This window comes from Gopherus evgoodei, chromosome 3 (assembly GCF_007399415.2).
Source record: "Gopherus evgoodei ecotype Sinaloan lineage chromosome 3, rGopEvg1_v1.p, whole genome shotgun sequence".
NCBI classification, from domain to species: Eukaryota; Metazoa; Chordata; order Testudines; family Testudinidae; genus Gopherus; species Gopherus evgoodei.
In genome coordinates, this window is record NC_044324.1 from 7,798,337 (window position 1) to 7,824,135 (window position 25,799).

Below are 25,799 nucleotides of genomic sequence, written 5' to 3' on the forward strand. Positions count from 1 at the left end.
GTTGTGAGCTCCACAGATATGCGGAGGGGAGGGGAGGGGATTCCACAGATTGAATCCGTCAGTCAAAAAGATCCTGCTGCCCTCCCAGTCCAGATGGAATCTCAAGACCACAAGTGATAAACCAGTCCACCTCCCTGGCCTTAAAGAGGTGTAGGGTGAATACGGCCAGATTATAAGGGCTTCAGGGTACCAATCTGCAGACCATGAATCCATCTGCTCACTGGCAACACCCACAGGGTAGTTAGTGCCAATTCCCCACTCTTATACAAAGGGGCAAGTGGACAGCTGTTGGCTCTGTATTACATACTGCCAATTTAAAATCAGGGAGTCAATGTCAAATTCAAAGAGACAAGAACAAGGACAAGGTGAGGTAAAAGACGGTTACTCACCTTTGTAACTGTTGTTCTTCGAGATGTGTTGCTCACATCCATTCCAGTTAGGTGTGCGCGCCGCGCGTGCACGTTCGTCGGAAACTTTTTACCCTAGCAACTCCAGTGGGCCGGCAGGTCGCCCCCTGGAGTGGCGCCGCCATGGCGCCCAATATATATCCCTGCCGGCCCGCCCGCTCCTCAGTTCCTTCTTGCCGGCGACTCCGACAGTGGGGAAGGAGGGCGGGTGTGGAATGGATGTGAGCAACACATCTCGAAGAACAACAGTTACAAAGGTGAGTAACCGTCTTTTCTTCTTCGAGTGATTGCTCACATCCATTCCAGTTAGGTGACTCCCAAGCCATACCTAGGCGGTGGGGTCGGAGTGAGAAGTCGCGGCATGGAGCACTGCAGTTCCGAAGGCCGCATCCTCTCTCGACTGCTGGACCAGGGCGTAGTGGGAAGCAAAGGTGTGGACCGATGACCAGGTCGCTGCCCGACAGATTTCCTGGATGGGCACACGGGCCAGGAAAGCCAGCGACGACGCCTGCGCCCTGGTAGAATGCGCAGTCACACGGCCCGTAGGGGCATGGGCCAAGTCATAACAGGTCCTGATACAGGACGTAACCCACGAGGATAACCTCTGGGAGGAGATAGGAAGCCCTTTCATACGGTCCGCTACCGCCACGAAAAGCTGGGGGGATTTGCGGAAGGGTTTGGTCCTCTCTAGTAGAACGCGAGAGCTCTACGGACATCCAGCGAGTGGAGCTGCTGCTCCCTGCCTGAGGAGTGAGGTTTTGGGAAAAAAACCGGGAGGAAAATCTCTTGGTTGACGTGGAAGGCTGAGACCACCTTGGGTAGAAGGCAGGGTGTGGTCTAAGCTGCACCTTGTCTTTGTGGAAGACCGTGTATGGGGGGTCCACCACAAGGGCTCGGAGTTCCGACACCCGTCTAGCTGAGGTGATAGCTACTAGAAAGGCAGCCTTCCAAGAGAGGTAAAGCAGGGAGCAAGTAGCTAACGGCTCAAAGGGGGGCCCCATGAGCCGGGACAACACCAGGTTAAGATCCCAGGTTGGAGCAGGGGGACGGACGTTAGGGAATAACCGTTCCAGCCCTTAAGGAATCTCGACACCGTCGGGTGAGAAAAACGGAGCGACCGTCCGCACCCGGGTGAAAGGTGGAGATAGCTGCCAGATGGACTCGCAATGACGATAAGGCCAGACCATGTTCTTTGAGGGACCAAACATAATCTAAGATTTCGGATACCGAAACTTCCATAGGGCGGAGATTTCTCTCTACGCACCAACAGGAGAAGCGTTTCCATTTCGCCGAATATGTGGCTCTTGTGGATGGTTTCCTGCTGCTCAAGAGCACCTCTCTCACAGGCGTGGAGCAGCGCAGCTCGGAACCAGTTAGCCACGCAGGAGCCACGCCGCTAGGTGCAGCGACTGCAGGTCTGGGTGACAGAGGGACCCGTGGTCCTGGGTAATCAGGTCCGGATGAAGGGGCAGGGGAACTGGGTCGGCTACGGCCAAGTCTAGCAGCATGGTGTACCAGTGCTGTCTGGGCCATGCCGGGGCCACCATGATCACACGAGCCCTGTCTCTGCGCACCTTCAGGAGGACCTTGTGAACCAGAGGGAACGGAGGAAACGCATAGTACAGGTGGGTCGCCCACTGGATGAGGAAGGCATCCGCTATCGACCCCGGCTCCCTGCCCTGAAAGGAGCAGAACGCTTGGCACTTCCTGTTCCCCTTGGACGCAAAGAGGTCCACCCGGGATAACCCCACCTCCGGAAAATGGAGAGAGCGACGTCCGGTCGAAGGGACCACTCGTGTGACAGGAAGGATCTGCTCAATCGATCCGCCAGCGTGTTCCGTACTCCGGGAAGGAAGGAAGCCCTGAGGTGAATGGAGTGGGCTACGCAAAAGTCCCAGAGTCGTATCGCCTCGAGGCACAGGGAGGAGGACCTGGTGCCGCCCTGCTTGTTGATATAATACATGGTCGTCGTGTTGTCCGTGAACACGGCTACACAACGACCCTGAAGCTGATGACAAAACGTTTGGCAAGCAAGGCGGACCGCTCTCAACTCCCTCATGTTGATATGTAGCCCCACCTCCTCCTGGGACCATAGGCCCTGCGTCCGCAGGGTCCCTAGGTGGGCCCCCCAGCCTAGATCTGAGGCATCCGTTGTCAGGGATACCGAGGGCTGAGACGGGTGAAAGGGAAGACCCGCACACAATACGGACTGGTCCACCCACCAGCCGAGGGAATCTAAGACCTTCTGGGGGACTGTGATTAACATGTCTAGCGGTTGCCTTGGTCTGTAATGACTGATAAGCCACAGCTGGAGAGGCCTCATGCGGAGCCGAGCGTAGTCGGTCACAAAAGTGCACGCCGCCATGTGGCCTAACAGGGTTAGACATGTCCTCACTGACGTCAACGGGGCTGACCGCAAGCGTTGAACGATCGCCGCCATGGTCTGGAAACCGCTGCCGAGGCAGCGAGGCCCTGCCCACAGTGGCGTCCAGGACGGCCCCGATAAATTCCACCTTCTGAGTGGGCCTCAGGGTGGACTTGTCTGTGTTTATCAAGAGGCCCAGACTCGCAAACATGCCGGTGATCACGCGGACATGGCTGTACACCTGCTGTTCCGACGTGCCCCGAATCAACCAATCGTCCAGATAAGGGAACACGTGGACACGGTTGCGCCGAAGATGCGCCACGACAACTGCCATGCATTTTGTAAACACCCTTGGGGCCGTGGACAGGCCAAACGGGAGGACCGCAAATTGATAATGACGAGCCCCCACAACGAAGCGGAGGAAGCGTCTGTGGCGTGGCCAAATGGCAACGTGGAAATACGCGTCCTGCATGTCGAGGGCGGCGTACCAGTCTCCCGGATCCAGGGATGGAATAATGGTCCCCAGGGATACCATGCGGAACTTCAACTTCACGAGGTATTTGTTGAGTTCTCGCAGGTCGAGGATAGGCCTGAGGCCCCCCTTGGCCTTGGGGATCAGAAAATAGCGGGAATAAAACCCCTTGCCTTTCTCGTTTTCGGGAACCGCCTCTATAGCTCCTTTGCTGAGGAGCGTCCGCACCTCCTGCCGAAGGAATTGCTCGTGAGAGGGGTTCCTGAAGAGGGACGAGGAAGGAGGGCGGGAAGGAGGGAACGAAACAAACTGCAGGCGGTACCCCGTCTGCACCACGCTCAAGACCCAGCGGTCCGATGTTATTTGGGACCACGCCGGGAGGAAAAACGAAAGGCGGTTGGAAAACGGAGGGGAAGGATCCGTAGGGGAAACTGTTACTGCGCCCTCGAGCGCACCTTCAAAATGAAGGCTTAGGACCAGGCGGGGGTTTTGAGGAGCCTTGGTTCTGCCCCCCTTGGTTCCCCGACTGCCTGCGCCTCCCGTTCCTGCCGCGGCGCCTGTAAGGGTCCTGCCGCTGGCGGAACTGGGAAAACGGCCGACGGTGCTGCTGTTGCTGCGGCCTAAAGGGTCTACGCTGTGTCACGGGGGTGTGCATCCCGAGGGACCGCGCAATGACCCGGTTGTCCTTTAAACTCTTAAGTCTGGGGTCTGTCTTATCGGAAAACAGGCCCTGGCCTTCGAAAGGAAGGTCCTGTATCGTGTGCTGGAGCTCTGGCGGAAGGCCGGAAACCTGCAGCCAGGAGATGCGACGCATCGTAACTCCTGACGCGAGGGTACGGGCAGCCGAGTCCGCAGCGTCCAAGGAGGCTTGCAAGGCCGTGCGCGCGACCTTCTTGCCTTCGTCCAAGATGCCCGTGAACTCTTGGCGAGCATCCTGTGGCAGCAGCTCCTTAAATTTGTCCACTGCCACCCAGGAGTTAAAGGCGTATCTGCTCAGCAGGGCCTGTTGGTTAGAGACCCTGAGCTGCAGCGCCCCAGCCGAATACACCTTACGGCCAAGGAGGTCCATCCGCCTGGCTTCTCTGGATTTGGGGGCCGGAGCCTCCTGGCCGTGACGCTCCCTATCGTTCACCGATTGCACTACCAGTGAACCGGGAGTCGGGTGAACATGTAAATATTCGTACCCCTTAGAAGGGGCCATGTACTTCCTCTCGACTCCTTTCGCTGTCGGAGGGATGGAGGCCGGGGACTGCCAGATAGTATTGGCATTGGCCTGAATGGTCCGTATAAACGGCAGGGCGACCCTGGTGGGAGCATCGGAAGAGAGGATGGTAACAATTGGGTCCTCTATCTCCGAGACCTCCTCTGCCTGCAGACTCAGGTTTTGAGCCAATCGCCTGAGGAGGTCCTGGTGCGCCCTGAGATCCAGCGGGGGGGGACTGTTGGAGGAGGTACCCGCCACCGCCTCATCCGGGGAGGAGGATGATGAGACCCCAGGCACAATAGTGTCCAACTGAGGGTCTTCCTCAGCCCTCGCCTCTGTCTCCGGAGCCGCAGCGGAGTCCTGCTGTTTGGACCCTTCGTCCCCTTCCGGGGAGGGAGGGGGGCGAGACAAGAGGCTTCAGGGGCCCTACGCTCCGCAGTCGCCGGCCTAGCAGGGAGCTGCTGGGGGCCCTGGGCCTGATGGTACGCCCAGGGTGTCCAGAATCCCCACTGTGGGGGGCCTTGGTCCTGCAGCGGCGGATCAGCAAACAGCGCCGCCTGCCGGTCGGTGCCCAGCGCATAGCCGCTGTCCGTCTGGGAGGACACGGACGGCTGCCTGGAGGGCCACGGCGGGGGCCGACCCTGGATGGTACGGGTCTGCGCGGGCCGGGGGACCGGTGCCGGGAGTCATAACGGTGCCGGGACCGGGACCGGGATCTGTCACGGTGCCGGGCGCTGCTTCGGGACCGGGATCTGTCACGGTGCCGGGCGCTGCTTCGGGACCGGGATCTGTCACGGTGCTGGGCGCTGCTTCGGGACCGGGATCTGTCACGGTGCCGGGCGCCGCTTCGGTGCCGGGACCTACTACCAGCTCGGTGCCGGGAGATCGACCGGGACCGGGACCTGCCACCAGCTCGGTGCCGGGGAGGTCGAGCGAGATCGGGACCGGGACCTGCCACCAGCTCGGTGCCGGGAGGTCGACCGGTGCGGCGAGTAGCGTCGGGACCTGCTCCTGGAGTCGCGGTGCCGGTGTCGACTGGAGCCTGACCGCGACCGTCTCGATGCCGACCGGTGCCGCGAGTGCGACCGGTACCAGCTGAGGGGAGCGGTGCCAGGACTGCGAGCGGCGTCGGGATCTGGAGCGCCCAAGACGTCGGGGCCTGGATGGCGAACGACTGTCCGTGGGCGGTGCCGACATCATGGGCTTGCCTCTGGACGTGACCCGCACCGGAGGAACCGGGGGTGGCAGCCGAGTAGGCTCCGTCAGGGCAATAAGGTCCCGAGCCGAGGCGAAGGTCTCCGGTGTGGATGGGACCATTATCTCAACCCCAGATCTCATGGGGAGCTCGGCGGCACCGGACTCAACAGACCCGCCGGGCCCGGAGTCAACGGTGCTGACGGTGCCGGCGGCGCCGCGGCCGATGTCGAGGCCGGGCGTTCAAGCCGGGTCTGCCTGGCCGGAGTATTAGACTTCGACGGCCTAGGCACTGATTCCGGTGCCGGAGAAGGTCGGTGCCGAGGAGTCTTCTCGGTGCCGGAGCGATCCGGTGCCGGTGCCGAAACCACGGTCTGCGAAGTCGACGGGTCAAGTGCCGCCTCCATTAGGAGAGTTCGGAGCCTCTGATCCCTCTCCTTTTTTGTCCTCGGCTTAAAAGCCTTACAGATGCGGCACTTGTCAGATCTGTGCGATTCCCCGAGGCACTTCAGGCACGCTTCGTGGGGATCGCTGGTAGGCATGGGCTTCTTGCAGGCCGCACACTGCTTGAAGCCTGGCGAAACAGGCATGAGCCTGGCGCCCGGTGCCGGGAAGGGCTAAGCCCCCGGCAAGAAACTACTTAACAGCTATTTACTAAACTATCTACTTAACAATACTAATTAACAACTATATAGAACTAGAGATAAGCGATAAACAAGCGATAGAAACTAGGAGAGCTAGGGACGTGGAGGACAGCTATGCCGCGCTCCACAGTTCCAACGACCGACACGGCGGTAAGAAGGAACTGAGGAGCGGGCGGGCCGGCAGGGATATATATTGGGCGCCATGGCGGCGCCACTCCAGGGGGCGACCTGCCGGCCCACTGGAGTTGCTAGGGTAAAAAGTTTCCGACGAACGTGCACGCGCGGCGCGCACACCTAACTGGAATGGATGTGAGCAATCACTCGAAGAAGAACAAGTATTGTATAGGATACGGAACTGAGATCACTGATGTCAAAGGAAAGGCTCTCTCTCACTGGGCTTTGGATCAGACCCCGAATAGGGAACATGGGTCATGTCTGGGCCCATGCAGTGAGCGCTTGCACAAGTATAACTCTGAACAAATATTGGATATAAGAACAAATCATTTAAAGGTTAAAATTCAATCTCAGAATAAAACAGAGTATATACACATCAAATGTATAATTAGAGAGATCCAAAGGAGCAGCAAGTCTATGTCCTGCCATATGGCAGGTGCATCTTGCTACCCACAAGAAGAGCTGCAGTTGGAAGTTCACCTGCCAAAGATAATACATTCAGTGTAATAATCCTAAAATATAACTCGTTAAACAGTGGAGGCCTCTGGGCCTGCTAAAGAAATAAGTTTTCTCAAAAGAAATACATCGTTCAAGATTCTACATTGAACAGCCTCCCTTGCAGCTGTAAATAGATTCCATGAAGCCATTTTAATTTATTTTAACTTAACATGCATATGTCTGAAATTAAAATAACTTGATTTGAAAAAGGCAGCAAAACTGGTTTTGGGTTATTGGGTCTGTAGCCAATTTGTTTCATCAGTTTTCTTCATGGGATCAATTATGCAATTAGGTATAGTGTTTCAATTCAATTACCCCATTTGCCAGGCCTTAAAAAAGGGTTTTTAATGAGTCAAAATTGGTTCTTAGGAGACCCGTCATCAGTGAGGAATTCAGTGTCTTCCTTTGTTCGGGATACTACTAGACACTGATAAGTAGGTATTTCAAGAAGTGTAGAGTTTGCACTGAATACAATACAAAGATCACTATACCACAAAATACATACAATACTCATTAGTATATATTTTACAGTGCAGAGAGTGTTTTGCTGCTTCACTAGCTCCAGACAGAACTTTTCCAGATCAGGAAGAATGTTTTAAATATGCCCTGTGTATGTAAATATGCCTATGTGCCCTGACAGTGCACTAGGTGGGAGCTATAAGCATACTGTAACCCATTTATCAGTGATGTGCAGGGAAGCATTTGGCAGGGCCTGATCTAAAGCAAACAGTGACGGTCCATTAGTACAAGAGGAGATACAATCTCATGCACAAATTTTTGAACAGTGCAAAACCCCAACATTTGCCAAATACACAAGTGTTTATACAAGCTTCATGTTAAGTCAATTCGATTCTGGGGGATTCACTATCCTCCAGGAGCTTTAGAAGCAACCTCTGAATGTAAAAATCAAGCAGGAAACGTTTAAAGTCCAGAATGCTTCGCATTATCATTACTGGATTTGGTATTTGACATTTGCGCCAGTGTCTGATACACATTTTCCAGCCATGGGATTCAATAGATTTTTTACAGCCAGCTCTTACAGCAAAGATTGGTGTTTAACAGAACAGAATTACTGCAAAAACAAAACACTTCCCGTTTGTTTTCCCTGTGCAAAAGTCTCACGTGATATGAAAATTATGCTTAAATAATTTGAGGCATTGGCAAAGTTAACTTTATATGCCTCTTTTACAAGAGTACGTAACCTGTTCCGCTAAAAAGAACACATCTAAACTCAAAATCAAACACAGCACTGTCCAAAACAAGTGCATGGGAGATACTTTATTGCAAAAACGCCAAGCTGGTGCTTAGGTGCTGAATGCAAAGAGTTTTGTGACAGCCCAGTGACTTCTGTAAACTTAGAGAACATGTCTGGTTTATCAGTCTCTGAATGGTGAGCACTTAGAATCTTGTCATTTTCTACACAAGAGATTTGCATCCCTAGTACCGTATGGAAAATGTGTTGTCAGAAATCTAAGTCACTGCTGATGCTATACAAAAAGCTACATGGAAAAATATTCCCTCTTAATATTGTTTGAGACCCTCTACACCAGCTCAGACTGCCTTCCTTCCTGTGCACATCAGCATTGTCTTCAGTTCTTCACTTCTGCAGTTTTTTGAAAGGTTCTAGTTGATGTAATGATTATTAATATTGGTGGCTTGCTAAATAAGGTCATTGGTCTAGCATCTATGTAACAGAGGTATTCACCTAAATTTTCATGCTGCTAAACCTTTAAATGAGCAGTATAAGACTGCATTGCCTCCATCTGCTTGTTGGGAGGAGGAACTCTTACACAAGCATCTGAACTAGCAGAGAAGACTGAAGTCTATTAACTTGCCGATGATGAAAGGTGATGGAGCCCTGCAGACTAATTTCTTCTAGCTGGTCATACCACAGGTTCAGCATGGACAGCAGCTGAGAAGCTTCACCCACAAGCTGATGACACCTGTGTCTAAACCCGACTCTGTAGGGACAAGAGAGGAGATCCATCCTCCGTCCTTGATACCTCTGCTTTGACTGCAAGGGGCATTAGAGATAGCAGTGGTAGCTATTGACAATATGGATACCTGCGCCAACCAGAAACTGGACGGAGATCCTACTAATGTCATACAGCCTATCAACAATCTGTCAATTTGTCTGAGTAAGCACACTGCTTCTTCTATTCCTCCCTCTCCAGAGAGAAACGGGAGGGGGACATTGAGCTCCTTAGATTCTCTCTTTCCTTTTCATTCTCTCCACTGGCCTGCAAAATGGCGTCTTGCAGAAGAGCTAAACCCCAGAGTAGTTCAGTCAGGGGAGGTCACTAACTGTGCAGGAAAACATCCCCCTTCCATGCAGAGGCTGTGAGCACACTGCTTCTGCTTCGCACTCAGCTACCATCAAGGCCTGTGAGCCAGCTCCTGAGCTCTGGCCTACAAATACAGATTCCTGCCATTGAGAGCCAAGCATTGCCACCAGACCAGCTGGAGTTAGATGGTGCTTGATAATTTATCACTCCTTTTTCCCAGGTCATTCGACTCCTTTTGTCCATGCCTGGTGCGGGAGCATAGTACAGCACGTGCTGCATATGCACAGGTGCAGCAAGGTTCAATGCAGAGAGGACAGCCAGCTGGATTTTAATCCTTGCGGTGCACACTGCTGTTTTTGTCAATCCGTTGATCCACATGAATGAGTAATATCTATGCACAAAGAACCCCTGCAAAGGGGAAGCTGAGATAATAACCTCATGACATTAGTGAATAATTTTAGGCCACAAAGAGAAATGAGATGGCAGTAATTCAAGTTGTCTGAAAGAATCTGAATAGCCACATAATTAGGTCACACAGACTGACAATGAGCTTAGGAGCCTTCGACCAAGCTAAACACTTTAAATTCCCCTGCCGCACAAAGTATAATTTGTGCATTTGTCCAAAAATATAACAAAAAACCAAGTACAGTTCATTAACTGCTCCCAGCTGCCAGGCCTTGGTCAGGTTTTTGAGGGTTTAAAGATTGTGAATTTCACAGGCATAGCAGCAGGAGCGTGGCAGGTTTAATGAAGACTAATATCTATCCAGAGATTAACAACAGGCAAGCTCCTTCAGATGAGATATCTCAGAAAAGAGCAAGCCACACAGCACTACAAAAAGGAAACTCAGAAAGGAAGCATGTACTAAATGACACCACCTTTGGAAAAAGATGCATCCTCTCCCCAAACCTACTCTCACACCGAGGCTCTGAACACCCACTTTGTAAAGGAGTTGAAATTATATTCACTACAGGACACCAAGTGTAAGATTATTTTGGAGTTACAGACTTTTACACAGGGCCAATGGGCTCATTTTATATAAGAGCCTCTTGAATGTTACATAGGATCCTTCCTTTAAAATCTGATGCTGCAAAGAGGCAGCAGGCTTGTGTTTATTACTTTGGCTTGTCCCACTGACTTCGCAGAGTGAAAATAATGATCACTATTAAGGACAGATCCAAAGGGCAGAAGTCAATGAAAGGATTCCCCCAGTTAGATCAGGCCCTCAGCATCCATTCAATTGTAGGCCACCCGTTTTTCATTCTGCGTTCTGTATAGTGATGAACACACAGTTAGAATGTACTAAGTCAACTTTAAATAATGTTTTCACCCCTCAGCCATGAGGCCGAGAAGCTAAACTTGGGATAATTCCTACATGAGGATATAAATTGCAGTCTTAAAGAGGTTTGTTATTTGTTTTTGTTTTTTTTTAAATACTAACAGGTTTATTGCACTGGTGTAAATATAAAAACTGGAATGAGCGAAGATTACACAGCAATTTGTGAAACTGTAGCACCCAGAGGTTATAGAATTGTTGCCATCAGCACAAATGGTCTGAGGTTGTGCAACTGTATTTCCAACCCATAATCCTGTGTACAAAGCTACTTGAAAAATGGAAAAAAGTTTATTCATTAATATTGGATGAAAACCTACCAGGACCTGCAACAAATTATGTGAGTAGCTTTATAGCTGAAGCTCAGGAGAGCCACTTCACATGAGTAGGCAGTGAGTGAAGAGGCCCTGAGTATTCTGGCATCACAGAAATCTCAGAGTCCATGCCTCAGAAAGGGGAATCACTGTAAATTACTAAGCTTTGGAAAACTGGTGGCTGCTTTTGAGTGCTGTGCATTAACCTTAGGAACACACAAGCCCACATTGTTTTAACTTCTTATGGCTCAAGAAACTGAAATAGGGATCCGGGAAGCAAAAGAGGAATTCTCAGCCCAAGAAGGTGCCTCAGCTTTCACAACTGGAGCTTTAAAAGGCCTCAGAGGATGAATTACTTTCCCATATTGTAAAGCACAGCCGAGATACCAGCTTTGCAATGGAGGGTTACTCAACTCACATTCCCTGAACATGCAAATCACCAGCCACTTACATGTGACAAGGGAGCCTTAGAAATTATATACAAGTTAAAAGTGCAACAGGGTATTTAACAATCTTTGCATAACTTCAGCCTCCTGGCTTGGAAACTGTGAAGAGATTTATCAACCCCTCTCAGAATCACAACCAGCAAGAGTGTTCCTAACCTGGGGGGGTGCAGGCATCAGCTGGCGACTGTACAAATGTGGAACGTCTTTTAGTTGGCATAGGCAGAGCCATCTTCTGTTCTTTATGCTTTGCCAGTGCTGCTTGAACTGCCTCTGTGTGGATATCTGCAAAACGGAAATTACCACCCTTAGTTTTGCAAAACTCAAAAACATAGTAGGAAGATTTTTTATATATTATGTAGTTTAAAAAGGAGTTATTCACATATATTATAGCCACCATACTGCCCTGCCCTCACGCCGTCTAGCCAAGACCTCACAGCACCTTCATAAACAATGAATTAAGCTTTTCCATTCCGCCTATGACATTTCAATTTTACTGATGCAGAAAATAAAACAGTGGTTAAGTGATTTGCCAATCCAGAGCAAACAGGTGGAAGAGCCAGGAACTTTGGTTCCAAGTATCCTGCACTAACCATTAGGCTCCTTTGTGTCTCTAGCAACTATTTTGTAGCAAATTGCATTTCTGTAACCCTTTTCCCCCCAAACTCCATCCCAACCTGCTTGTCTGTCTTCAACAGTTACATCTTGTTTTTCAGACTATGAGCTTTGGTTCAGAGTGCTGTCTTTTTCCAGATCATCTTTGTACAGCACTAGCACCGCAGGTTACCAAACTGGTTGGTCACCAAGAAATACCATAATGTCTTGTTAAATCATAAAAACGCACCGGTGCCAATGCTCTACAGAACTCACCAACTTTGAAGTATTTTAAAAGATCGGACACATCCTTTTAAAAAATAAATCTGATGTAGTTTAATACTTTCCACTGTGCTATGTTAGAAAAATCCTACCAAACGCAGCTGGAAACAAAACTGAGTCATTTCATTTTAAACATTACAATACAATGGATCCTTTAACTGAACAAGCCTGCCCTGCTTTGCGCATTCAGTACCAGCCTGCCCAAAGTTTTAACAAGAACTTCAGAAGAATTACTGCAATCATTCAATGGCAAGGCCAGGGAACCAGCCCATGGATTCAAGGGAACAGTCCACACCCCAATGCCACAAAACCAAACATAAGTTTAGGAATCAAATATTTTACCACAGAACCAGAAGAAGAAATAAAACCTTGTAGAATTTGTTGCCCTCAGAGGAAAATAAAAGGGAAATAAGAGACATCTGTCAGAAGAAGCTGTCAGAACTGCACTTATTTTTTTTAAATAAAGTCAAATGTTTATTTGGATTTATTTTACTACAAATCAATCTAAATACAAAACAAAAGCCAGATAAATACTGTTTTCACCCATCCTCTGATGGAGGTCAGAGATTCTTCACTCTTTTCGGGGTACTTATGGGAATAATTTCAGAAAAGTAGCAGGGAAAAGAATTTTGGAATCCTGGAGACATGAATGGTTCCAAAGTGACCTTGGGACTCTGGTGCCAGCTCTCTTGGCATACATCACTGGATTGGTAATCAGAACTATATTATGGGAGAGGAAAGCCTGCAGTGGGGGACACAGTCAATTGAATCATTGGATTTAGCTGTTGGCACCAGCCCTTAAGAAACCTAAATAAATCACAGCACAACACCACACAAAAAAATACTGCTGCTATTTTTTCACTTTTATAGGGCCTTCCATCTAAGAAGCTCAAAGCAGTTTACAAAAGTGAATTAAGTTTCCACAATCCCCGTGAGATAAATATGTTCCCTTCACACAGATGGTGAAGTGAATTAGGCCATGTCTACATGATGGGTGTCACAGAGGCATAACTACAGAGCTGTAGCACAGACTCAGGCCTTGTTTACACCACAAAGTTGCAGCGCTGGTGAGAGAGTTATAGCGCTGCAACTTAGGAGGTGTACACATCTGCAGGGCATCACCAGCGCTGCAACTCCCTGTTTGCAGCGCTGGCCGTACACCCGTTGAAACTCGGGTGTAGAGGATCCAGCGCTGGTGATCCAGCGCTGGTCATCAGGTGTAAACACTCACCAGCGTTTTTCTTGACCTCCGTGGAATAAACAGGTATCCCAGCATACCAGAGGAAGCCTCTCTGGTAATCAAGCAGGTCTCCTTCCCCGCGGTTTGCAGGGGGGTTCGGGGAACGCGAGAGCAAACCGCGGGGAAGCAGGTCTCCTTCCCCACGGTTTGCTCTCGCATTCCCCTAACCCCCGTGCAAGCAGATCTCCTTCCCCGCGGTTTGCAGGGGGGTTTGGGGAACGCGACAGCACACCGCGGGGAAGGAGATCTGCTTGCACGGGGGTTCAAAAAACACCGGAGCAAACCGCTGGGAAGGAGACCTGCTTGCACGGGGGTTCGGGGAACGCGACAGCAAACCGCTGGGAAGGAGACCTGCTTGCACGGGGGTTCGGGGAACGCGAGAACAAACCGCGGGGAAGGAGACCTGCTTGGGGGGGTGTTCGGGGAACACTGGAGCAAACCGCGGGGAAGGAGACCTGCTTCCCCGCGGTTTGCTCTCGCGTTCCCCGAACCCCCCTTGAAGCCGCCCAACAGCGCTGCAGTGTGGCCACATCTAACACCACTTGCAGCGCTGGTTGCTGTAAGTGTGACCACTCTGCAGCGCTGGCCCTATACAGCTGTACTAATACAGCTGCAACAACCAGCGCTGCAAAATTGTAGATGTAGACATACCCACAGACTACAGCAAGGGAAGGGCTTTTTCTCTTGCTGTAGGAACTCAACTCCCCTTGTGATGGTAGCCAGGTCTACAGCATTGTTCCATTGACCTAGCTGCATCTACACTGGGGGTTAGGTGGGCATAGCTAGGTGCTCAAGGGTATGCATTTTCCTGACCAACAAGTCCAGCTTCAGACTGTGAGTGGGAACTCGACTCCTGCTTCTACACATACCCCACCCCCAGTCATCGTCCTCCTGAGCAGTGGAGGAACTCAGCAGGACAGGAGTCAGACTTCTCCAGCCCCCTGGAGGCACTCGGAACATGTGAGCACAAAGGAGACAAGTTCTTAGCCTCCAGGGCAGATGTGCCTGTCTGTCTGTGATTCCAGGAGTGTGGAATGCAGCTTATCTAGGGAGCAGCAGGTAACTAAATGTCACTGATCTGAACTGGACTTTGGTTGCCCTGCACCGCTGAACGCAAATTTTGTCCTAGGTTGGTAGGTGGCTACAGCTAAATTAATCACAACCATAGGCACCAGCTTCTTCTGGGCCCAGGGAGTGTGCGTGCTCCAGGCCCCGCCCCCACCTGCCCCCTTCTCCCAAATCCCCAACCCTACCCTCCTAGTTCCACTCCCTCCCTTGAACGTGCCCTGTCCCCGCTCCTCCTCCTTCCTCCCCGAGCCTCCTGCACGCCAGGAAACAGCTGATCGCGGTGGGGGGGAGGTGCAGAAGGAGAGTGGGGAGCTGGCTGCCAGTGGGTGCTAAGCACTCACTAATTTTTTCTGTGGGTGCTCCAGTTCTGGAGCACCCATGGAGTTGGCGTGTATGATCCCAACACTATTCTGCCAAGGATTTCAATGCTGACTCTAAGCACTCAGCCACTCCTCTGAGGGGCTCTGTGGATATATCTACACTGCAATTAAAATCCCACATCTGGCCTTTGCCAACAGACTCGGGCTTGCAGGGCTGTTTTATTCAAGTGTGGGCTTGGGGAGAAGCCTGAGCTCTAGAGCCCTGCGAGGCCAGAGGGTCCCAGAGTTTGGGCTTCAGCCCAAGCCTGAACATCTAGTCTGCAATTAAACAGACCCCTAGCCAAAGCCCTATGAGCCTGAGTCAGCTGGCATGGGCCAACCACTGATGTCTAATTGCAGTGGAGACATATCCTAAGGGAACTCAGTCCTGGGCCTACTCCTCACTACCGATAAACTGAACTCTGGCATTATCCAATCATTGGTGATCAATCAGCGAATGTGCTGGGGAGCTGGAACCCCTCTAGCTGGAGAAAAGGAACCGGCTACTCTCAAGAGCTCTCTTCAGGAGGACGCACTGGACATTTCAATTAATTTAGTTTTTCTATAGCGTGTTTATCTGCTTGTCACTCACTAAAATGGATTAGCGCCAAGTAAAGTTCTCTTCCGCTAACTAGCTTAACTCAATCCAGGAACCCACGAGGTAAAGAGTCATTTACCCTCCCTGATCAGCATCCTTTGTTCCTTGATTTTCATTAGGAACTGTAGGCCCCTGAGCACCCCTGGTTTCTAGATACACTATAAGCAAGACAGGACTTTCAGCGATCAGATCACTAACTGGCTGAATCACTCAGATCACATGACCTGTATTCTCCCACTGACAAAGGTCTCCGATATGTGATTGTTATATACTTACCAGATCGATAGCGTTCATCTCTGGCTCCTCCAGATCGAGCTCGATGATACTTGGATGAGGATGGTGCTGAAGTTGCTGCTGGAGCAGGTGTCTGATTTCTGGGTTCCTTTTGTAATGCTGGATCAACCCCTGGAAAACAAATCCACAATTCTTTCAGAGATTAAAAAAAAAACGACCCACAAAGCCACCTGCTTTTGGACAACATTAAAAATCCATTGTTACCTGCTAAACTATCCACAGGGAACAAACAGGTTCAGCACAGTGTGCTGCTGAAATTAAAGTGCCTGCTGAGCTGTTCAATAAGCATGTTTAGGTCTCATCTAAACTGGGATTTAGCCACTGGTGCAAACCCCTAGTATAGGCCATGAGTTACAAAGTGTGATCTGTAACAGAGCAGATTAGCCTGGTTTCAGCAGTACTATATCCTTGTGCTTTTTAATAATTATACATCTCTCCCTTGAGATTTAAACCTGCTTCTTCGAGGAGGGGAAAAAAAAAACAAAAACAGAAAACCACAGTTCTCCACCAAGACAGATATCTAAAGAATTAATTTTGGAAGAGAATTATATACAAGACAGTCTGATCTATTGCAACCATTTTATCATCATAATTTTCATAACACTTAAAGAAAACAGTTTCAGTTATTAGTGAAGAAACTAGCTAAATAAAAGTCCTAATTACAGCATGTTATCTATAATTCATGACATTCTCCAGCATAAGTCCTGCAATTTTACAAGAGAAAAACTTTCCACTGCAACCAAATGTGTCACAAAAGAGCTTTAAACATAGTATTGCACCCTTCCTTTAGGGGGAAAAAACCTCTAAAAATAGCTGAACGCAGTCTGAGTGAAGAAAAAGCGATCGAAATAAGCTATTTTTATTGATAGGTCACATACAGTAAACAGGAAATTGATTCTTTCACAAAGACAGCTTGCCTTGTAGAACTAAAAAAGAGCAAAATGGTTTGAATTAACATGAAAGACTTGAAAATATAGTTCAGTGTTTACAGAATGAAACTGGGGGAGAAATTCTGGTTCCACTGAAGTCTATGGGAGCTTTGCCATTGATTTTAATGAGGCTAGGATTTCACTCAGGGAATCAGGAATCCCGGCTTCTCCCACCATTGACCCACTGTGAAATCACAGGCAAGTCACCTCACCTCTGTGTGCCTCGGCTCCCCCATGTGTACAGCGGGGATTATAAAGGATCATATGCAAGTGCAAGACAATACATTTCAGTAGCAGTTCCTTATTTGACCCCTTTTGCCCAGAACTACAATCAGGGTATATAATTTGCATGTCAAGCATATATATTGCTCATGAACGTGCCAACATAATTACTCAAGACTGAACAGTCCATGAATGCAGTGCTGTAATTACAGTTTTCTTCTGTCATTTAAGCTACTAATTAATAGTCAGAGAGAGTATCAGATCAATGTTGCATGAACAGAGGAGGATTTACAAGAATAGATCAAACTGTTTTAGTAAGTAAACAACATGATTCCAAAATTAGCTGGAAATCCCAAAAGATAACATTTATTTGTAACATGGTGGTTCAGTCAGTGTCTGCAGAATTTGGATGCGAAAGTTTTGGGAAGTATCAAAGTTAAGGATTGGCAAAATTTTTGGAGTCACTCTTCCACAACTTTATTTTTTGTTACTAAACAGTAACAAACAAGTTTTATATAAGTTAAAATAAAGGCTCAGGTATAGCCTCCATCCAGAAATTTACATTACCAGAAACAAAACAGTTACCAAATGAGTACCATAACAGATCATACTTCAATAATGACTTTTATCTTAGGATTCTGCAGCAATTTACAAAGCTTTAACACACACACCCCACACTATGAGGTAGACAAGTTTTCAATGTACATCTGGGGAAAGTGAGACCAAGAGAGGGATAAGTGACTTGTCCAATTTCACAAACTATTTAATGGCAATGATGAAACAGACGAGGCAGCCAAGATACTTATTACCTGTCATATTGCAAACCAGCACCTTAGTGACAGTATATTTGTGTATCCCCTCACTGGCACTTCAATACCATGGTTAAGGATGTGGTATGAACCTAGAGCTTGTCTATACAGGAAAGTGTATCGGCACAACTATATTACTATAGTCATACCAGTATAACCCCTTGTGTGGACACTCAAATGCCCAAATAAGAGGAGTGGCAGGAGGCTTAAATAAGTGCACGGGGCATCCTGAGCGTCTCAAATGAAAGGACTAACTGAAGGGGCAAGTTTTATTTTCACTTAACCACTTGCTGGGCGTAGAAGCTAAGAGCATCAATCATCAATAAGCAGACTGGGAAGGGAGGAGTATGGATTTGAGGTAAAGGTACAGGACTGGAAGCCAAGAGCTGGATTTAAATCTACATCTGTGCAACTTCTGTACCTAACATGCTTCAAGTCTACCAATTTGCAAAAGGGGGTCAGAGCATTCCTCTGCATCTCATGGGCCACAAGGCTATTTTAATTAACATTTGTGTTTGTAAACTGCTTGGAGAGCCTTGATTAAAAACGTTTCGATAATTTACAATTCAAAACAAGTAACAAAATAGCTGTAACAATGGATTGTGTGTACTAATATCGGGACTGTCACCAAACGAGAATGTCACCATTTTGACAACATAGCTGAATGCTACTTAACAGGGACAGTGACCCAAGTCTGTAACTCTCCAGCCCAGGCTGGTAGTCTTCAAAAGTGAAGTGTATAATGAGCCTGGTGGTTTGCCTAGTTCTCAGTTCCCAGGTGGTATACACCAGACACTCCCAGCTAACAACAACTGTCCCTATACAGCCTGTTTCATTAAGAGTGCCATCAAGACTGAACTCACTCCTCGTGGCCCTAGAAGAGGCGCCTCCATCTCAAGATGGAGATACGCTGGGGAGGAAGCTTGGACTATTGCTGCCTGTGCTGAAACCCTTCTGCACTGTTACTTCGGTATCTTTCACAAAGCACCCACTGCAAAAATTATGGATTTAAAAACATTTAAACACTGAAAATACTGAAAAACCTGGAATATCAGTGGGAGAATAATTACTGTAGAAAATTTAATCACTCGATTAGAACAAGTCATTAGATTATGCTGTAAACCTTAGTAGTGCCAAAGCAGCACATGCACCTGTGCATTACCAGCCTTCCAAATAAAAGTCATTGTTTTATGGTGCCCAGTCCTTAAATTGGATCTATGTGGTAGATTATTACACCCCGGGAAGCCTCACTGGGACTCTGCAGTCATAGAAGGATCTGTGATTTGGACCATTATAAACACAGATCCAGAGTCTTAAATTGTAAGCTTCTCAGGCACAGATGGTCTTTTTATGCTTTGTACAGTGCCAAGCACATCATCTAGGCTTTAAGAAATAAACAAGCAATTTGAATGCCAATGACAGTCAAAGGCATCTTCCTTGTGTACCCATCTGAACAAGCTCCTCTTGGCCAAGATACAAATTACATTAAATGACAGACTGAAGAACTGCACTTTTACTTAAGACTCATCCATGTTCGTGTCTTCATCATGAACAGGGAGGTTTTATTCAGAGCCAATGAAGAGACAACTTCAACAACAAAGCAGCTTAAACCTTCCTGTTCACTTGACAATTAATTTAGGACTATATGTAACCACTAGATGTCAGCAGCACAATTAAACACTATTCTTTAAAATGAACTATTGAATACACTTTAATTTCTTGCTTCCAAGATGCAAAAGCTTGGTTTATTCCACAGTACACCACACTGTAGTCATGACAGTTCATTTACACAGGGATCAAATGTATCCCTAACTGACATGAAACCTCAAGATCTAGCTTTGTTTAAATATTGTGTTATATAAGAATGTGTATGAGTACAAATTAATATAAAGCACATAAGCAGGATTCAGAGATCTGGGAAGTACATATTTATAGTACATCATATACAGTTACAAAGCTCTCTGACAAAGCAGAAGTGAGCTAAGCTTGGCAGATGTTAGATGACTTTATTTAGCATTCCCTTCAGAATAATCCTGCTACAAGCTGCAGTTTCTGCTGGCAGAACCTGGATACACACAGGCACCGTGATGGTTGTATTTTATAGGGGTTTTATAGGATGCAGTTGATGTTTGAATTGCCATTTGATGCTAGCTGAACATGCTGCTCCCCCACTCCCTCCCTCTCAGTAAGGGGAAGGGACACTAGCTATAAAGTGATTTTATATAGGAGACAATAAAAAAATCATATGTGATCAATAACAATGCCACAAGAGCCAAGTAATAAAGCCAGAAACAGGTAGGATTCATTTGACAAAAGAGCAAACTAAGGAGGAGAACAGCAGGTTAGCCTGCTAGTCTATGTAAAGAATTGAACAAAAGTGTTAATGTTTGACTGGCTATTCCTTAAAATGATGCAGTATTGTCCAGCTATAAACCTATAAAAACAGTGTGAAAAGCAAATGTCTGTATGAGGGGTCTGCAGGTCAGCCTGGCCACCATTTCCTGGATCGCAGGGTGTGAGCCCTTTTTCAGTAGCAGACATGCAGCATCAGGTTCAGTCTAATTATTGCTCCTTCCCCTCCATAGCTGGAAGACTAAAAACGCACTGAACATACAATTTTGGCCTTTCTCCTTTCTACCCTATATGTTGAACATCCGCCTTATCCCACTCTCCATTCATAATCCTCTGGGAGACTTACTTCTTCCATAAGGCATACAAAAAGCAAAGACCACCAAAGTTGTCACCAGTATAGGCATAAAAGGATACTAGGGGAGTGCCGTCTTTGTGTCCCATTGCATCTCACCTTGTCTGTGTATCTGGGGTATAAGCTCTTTGGGGCAGGAACTGTGCCTGCTTACATCCTGTGCACAGAGCACACCTCCCATGCTCATTATTAACAATACTCCCTCTAGCAAGATACAATGTCCCGCCCTGGCAGCTGGAGGAGATTGATTTCTAACTGGTCTTTTCTGTGCCTATCTAGTGGTGATCCTTGTAATGGTAGGCAATGGAAAGCTAAGTCTATCTTTGCTAAAGAGGGAGGAAGGGGTGGATATTTTAGCTCACTCAAGACTCCATTCATATGCTTTCCGACCCCTCCAAACCAGTGTGCTCACCATTACATTATTCTTCCCAGAGGCCTCAGATTCTGAGGTACTGAGGGCTGTCTACAGTCACTCATGTAACTCCTTTTAGCACTGGGCCCATAATAAGGGCTTTCCTCATTTGTTTGCTGTTTACCTACAGGTGGTTAGTGTCAGCTGCACTCAGGGTAATTTGACTATGTTTTTGTATATTTCAGAGAGTGAGAACGTAAAGCCTTTGTGCAGAACAGTCAAAGATTATTTTCCCCCTGAAACAAAGTAGTTTGCATTTTAAAATATCCATCAAATAGAGCAATTCTTTTTTGCTTTCTGTTTTGCATTTGAGAACACTGAGGGTATGGCTACACTTGAAACTTCAAAGCGCTGCAGTGCGAGTGTGGTCGCAGCGCCAGAGCTCTCTCCTAGTGCTGCACATACTCCACATCCTCTACGGGTGTAGCTTGCAGCGCTGAGAGCCATGCTCCCAGCGCTGCAGCACTGTTTATACTGAAGCTTTACAGCACCGTATCTTGCAGCGTTCGGGGGGTGTTTTTTCCACACCCCTGAGCACGAAAGTTGCAGCGCTGTAAAGGCCAGTGTAGCCAAGGCCTGATAAATGCTGCCTTGCTTCTAATTTGGCAAACACACAAACCAAAAATATACAAACACTATAATCCATGGATCTATGTTCATTAAATGTTACTCCTGCATACCCAATCCTACAGCAATTTTCACAAGGAATATTCTGGACTAGTTCATTAACTTTCAGACTTTTATGTGATACAAGGACTACCAGGCAATTCAAGGAATGTTAACTGCATGCAAACTAATATGCACTCTGTATTCTCTCTCACTAAGAGATGTTGCAGAAATATGGGACTGAGTCAGAGTCCTAAAAGGAAAGCACATGCACATGCTGAAAGGAGAAGGGAGAGAAGTCCAAAATAAAGAATAACGCTCAGGGGCGGTACAGCACAAGAATTATTTTGAAACATGAGGTGACAAAAATTGTGATAGATTCAGACATCTGTTTTGTTTGCAGAATTCCTTGTTCCCCAAACAGACTGCCAATGAAAGATTTGCAAGCCTCTAATGCATGCTTAGCCTAAGTCTACATGACAATTCCCAATAATGCAGTTTCTTATTAACGTGAGGAGCGGGTAAGAACTCTAACTGAAGCAGACAAAGGTTCTGATAGTAAATCAGGGCTTGGTGAATATCATTTCCTTTATACATAAGGAGAGGATTCTTGTGTCTTATCCTTAGGAACTGATTACATAATGCATCATCTCAAATAGCAAGAAAACACAGTCCGCCAACAGTGTGGCTGGCTGAAAGAGTTGCTAATTTTGGCAACAAGGTTTTCCTGCATTTGCACTCCCTGAGCCCAAAGAGCTGTATATGCTTTGCCAGGTTTGCAGCAATCTGAGGAGGACAGCAGCTCATTAAGTTAAACAAGGAGGCAAATATATGCTAGGCCACAATGAGACTCAAAGTCAAGTGATGCATGAGGTGCTACGTGTGTCATTTAACAGGTCTCCTAATGCTAACAATGACCGTGTTTTTTAAAGAGCTCTGCAAAATATTGCAACTGACAGGGATAATACTAGAGGAAAACCCCATTAAGCCATGTAATGGATTTGCCATGCTTATGTGTATTTAGAAATCCATGTCACCCACTAATGGAAATAAATCCAATATCACTGGGTCATCACGTGGATCCACAGACTTCCAGTTATCCTCCCAGCAGAAGAGGCCTTTCCGACATACAGATTACTATGATATCACACCAGTTTTTCTTGTGTCCCTTGCACTTCTGACAGTGCATCTCACTTGACCCCATCCAGAACAATGGGCATCAGGACACACCCCACTAGGCCCCAATTTCTTACCACTATGCCAACCTAAATTCAGCTGTGTTCATTCTACCCTCACGTGAACATGTGCTTCCTGTTCTAAGAGAATTTTCAACGTCCCTTATCTGAACTGCCTTTTTTACCCTTCCTGCAAGAGTGCACATTTCGCAAATGACATCAGTGATAACCTTTCCCTTTCCAGCATCTACCAAGTAGGAGGTGATTAACCTCAATGAGACATAAGCAATCCAAGCAAATAGCAAGCTCCTATAAAGGCGAAGGCCAAATCAAGCCAAACAAGGCTCACGCAGTGGCTTGGAGCCTTCTAGTGGATACTCGTCTCCACAGATGGAAGGAGAACTGAAAGACGCAGTCGTTCTCTTATCCCCTATGGTGCATGTTTATCATAGCTGCAGTGTACTTTTTAAATGTCCTACAAAAGCATTCAGCCTCCACTGAAGGCTCAGCTCTGCCTCAGCAATGGGAGGTCCAAGCGTCAGCTCTACACCCACAAAGAAGTTAGGCCCCTTTTCATTTCACAGGACTGTTTGTGGCTCAGGCTAGCTGTTCCTTTTCAAGTCACAGGCTGCGGTATAAATATGAATTGAAGCTGTTCCCCTTCTCTCTATTTTGGTCCATGCAGCATTCACCTTAACATCCACAAGTAGCATTTCTGGAGTCATGTCTACACAGGCACACTCAGAAAAGCTAAGGCCAATCCTACTAAAGGTGACTTCATAACTTTACTCGATTTGCCTTACCTTTCCCAAATAGCCCCATGTGGACAAGCCTTTAATATGTTTGAACTGTGAAGTCTGTTACAATAAGATTCTGCAGCTGTCAGCAAATGTAGAGCAGCGAGTAAGTCCAGGATCATAGCTCCAGTCTGTTAATTTTTGCAAAAATGGATGTTACACTAGGAAAATGAGTTTCTCAAAGGACTAATGTTGTTGTTCTACCTCAAACAGGGAGGTAACTCACAGAGGCAGAGTGGCATAGTGGACTGGGCACAAGGATAGGAGCAAGGGTCTCCCTAATTCTGATACTGACTTGCTGCAGCGCATCCCTGTATCTCTGTGCTTCAGCTTCCCCCACATCTGTGAAATGGGGATAACATCTTACAGAGTGATGTGCCTGAGCATTAGTTAACATTTGAAAAGTGCTTTCAGAATGTAATACATTAATTAAGTGCTGAGGGTTGTTACAATTTTCTTCTGCAGACGAAAAAATGAATTCTCTTCATGCCATCACAGGGGAGAGTTGACTGTCACCTCATCAAATCTAAGAGAAATTTCTATCAAACAGCTGTCTAGTCAGGACCCCTCAGCAGCCTATGACAGTTTCAAAATGTAAGGCCAAAATAGGATTTTTGCTTATATTGCTTGCGTCAATGTATTAGGTTGGTAATGGCACACTGTGTCCATTTCCATAGCCTTTGTATTTCAATATTTACTGTAGCAGTAAGTCACTCCAGTGACTAATACTGGTGAGCAGACCTTCAGATGAGAGCATATTTGAGCTATTGTTGTATGAACAAAGGAAAGGTTAGAAATCTAACCAAGAGATAGCAGATTCTATACAAATAGATGATACACATGACAATGACAATTCTTTTGTTTTGAGCTCCAGGTGAATACCACCTGAAGCAAAAAGAATCAATGCCATTATGGGCATTCACAGTCTGCTCAAAGCAGTGCCTTGTAACCCCTACCCTTTTGGGCATCAGTTCAGCATCAGTCAATTACAGTAACAGTTAAGTCATGGAGCTCTCTGCCTGTCATACTGATTCATTCCTGATCAACTGCAAAAACCCAGAAGCTTTATTTGATTTTTTTTTAATAGTTCAAGACTTCCCAGTGTATCAATAGTGCAATTATTTTTGCACAGGTATCCTGCTATTAATTATCGGAGGTGCTCTAGGTCTTGCCCTAGAGAGGAGTTTACAATTATCCATCTCTAATTATCCTACGTTTATAGCCAGCCCCACTGTACGGAGCTTTGAATAAAAGAAAATGAATGTAAACAAAATGACAAGTGAATTCAGCAACTTTGGTAAATAAGGTACCAAGGCCCATTATGAAGATATTAATGCCTCTATAGCAAACATGAGGAATGGCTTTGGAGAGTATTTGTACGGCAGGACTTATGAACTGGCAAATTAACTTAGCACTTAAACAACTGCAAGACAGTTCTTTATAGTCTGCCTTTTGACAAAGGCCTCATGAAAGCTTCTGCATTTGGAAACTTCCTTTTTTCTCTAAATAATGTTTTACTTCACTTGAACATAACCATCTCAGATCACAAAAGCAGATGAAGCTGGAAACCCACGGCCTAGTCTGGCGAAGCAGCAAGAGCATATGAGTGAGTGTTTCTGTGGTGCTCAACAGCACAGATGTGGCATGCTCAAATACTAATGTGCTAATTATGGCCCAGATGCCATCTACACAGGCAGAACCTAGCACTGATGCAGAACCTCATGGACAATAGCGGGACTCCAGGTGAGTGTAAAGGGTCCAGCTGCAAGTTTGAGGCTTATATGTTAAATTTGGCCCTGTATGTTCTAAAAAGGAATCCCACATTTCATAACTCACTGGCTTGGCCTTGAACTCTGAAGATCAGTTTCCCATAAGAGTCATCCTCCAAGCGAGCCAGTGTCCATTCTGCTTCTGAGGTAGACAAGATGCCCTTCCAGCATTTCCACAGTAGGTTTTTTAGCTCTCAAACTTAGCCTGGGCCATTTCATCTCTCTTCTTAAGTAGTTCTAGCTCTCTTAGGGAAGAGCCCCCCACCCGCATGCACGCACACACCACTGATACAAACAAAGGGAAAACCAGGAAGGTGCGCAGCTCCTATTCAGAAAAGTGGACTTGCTGTGAAGCTTATGCTGCTGAAAGTGTTGGATTAACAGCTATGGAGACAAAGTGCTGTATATATCTGCAACATCACTGCAAGCTTCCTACACATTGTCCCAAAGGGACACTAAGAATCAGAGGGGAGCTTGGACTTCGCGGCCTGTTCAAGCCCTTGATTTCTCAGCTGATGAGGGAGCAAGAGCTGCCTGTGCTGGTGTTTTGTTTTTAAATGAGATCACATGGCCCAAGTGGGAAAGCTCTGAGGTGCCTGACATTTTAG

At 47.2% G+C, this 25,799-nt stretch overlaps 1 protein-coding gene across 1 annotated transcript in view; it reads right to left on the minus strand.

Annotated features, from left to right (window-relative positions):
* Positions 1-25,799, minus strand: part of DIP2B (disco interacting protein 2 homolog B) — a 131,798-nt gene that overhangs the window by 48,295 nt on the left and 57,704 nt on the right. The window contains 2 exon segments of the mRNA XM_030554905.1: positions 11,493-11,618; positions 15,751-15,879. Of these exon segments, the coding sequence (XP_030410765.1) occupies positions 11,493-11,618; positions 15,751-15,879 (255 nt within the window).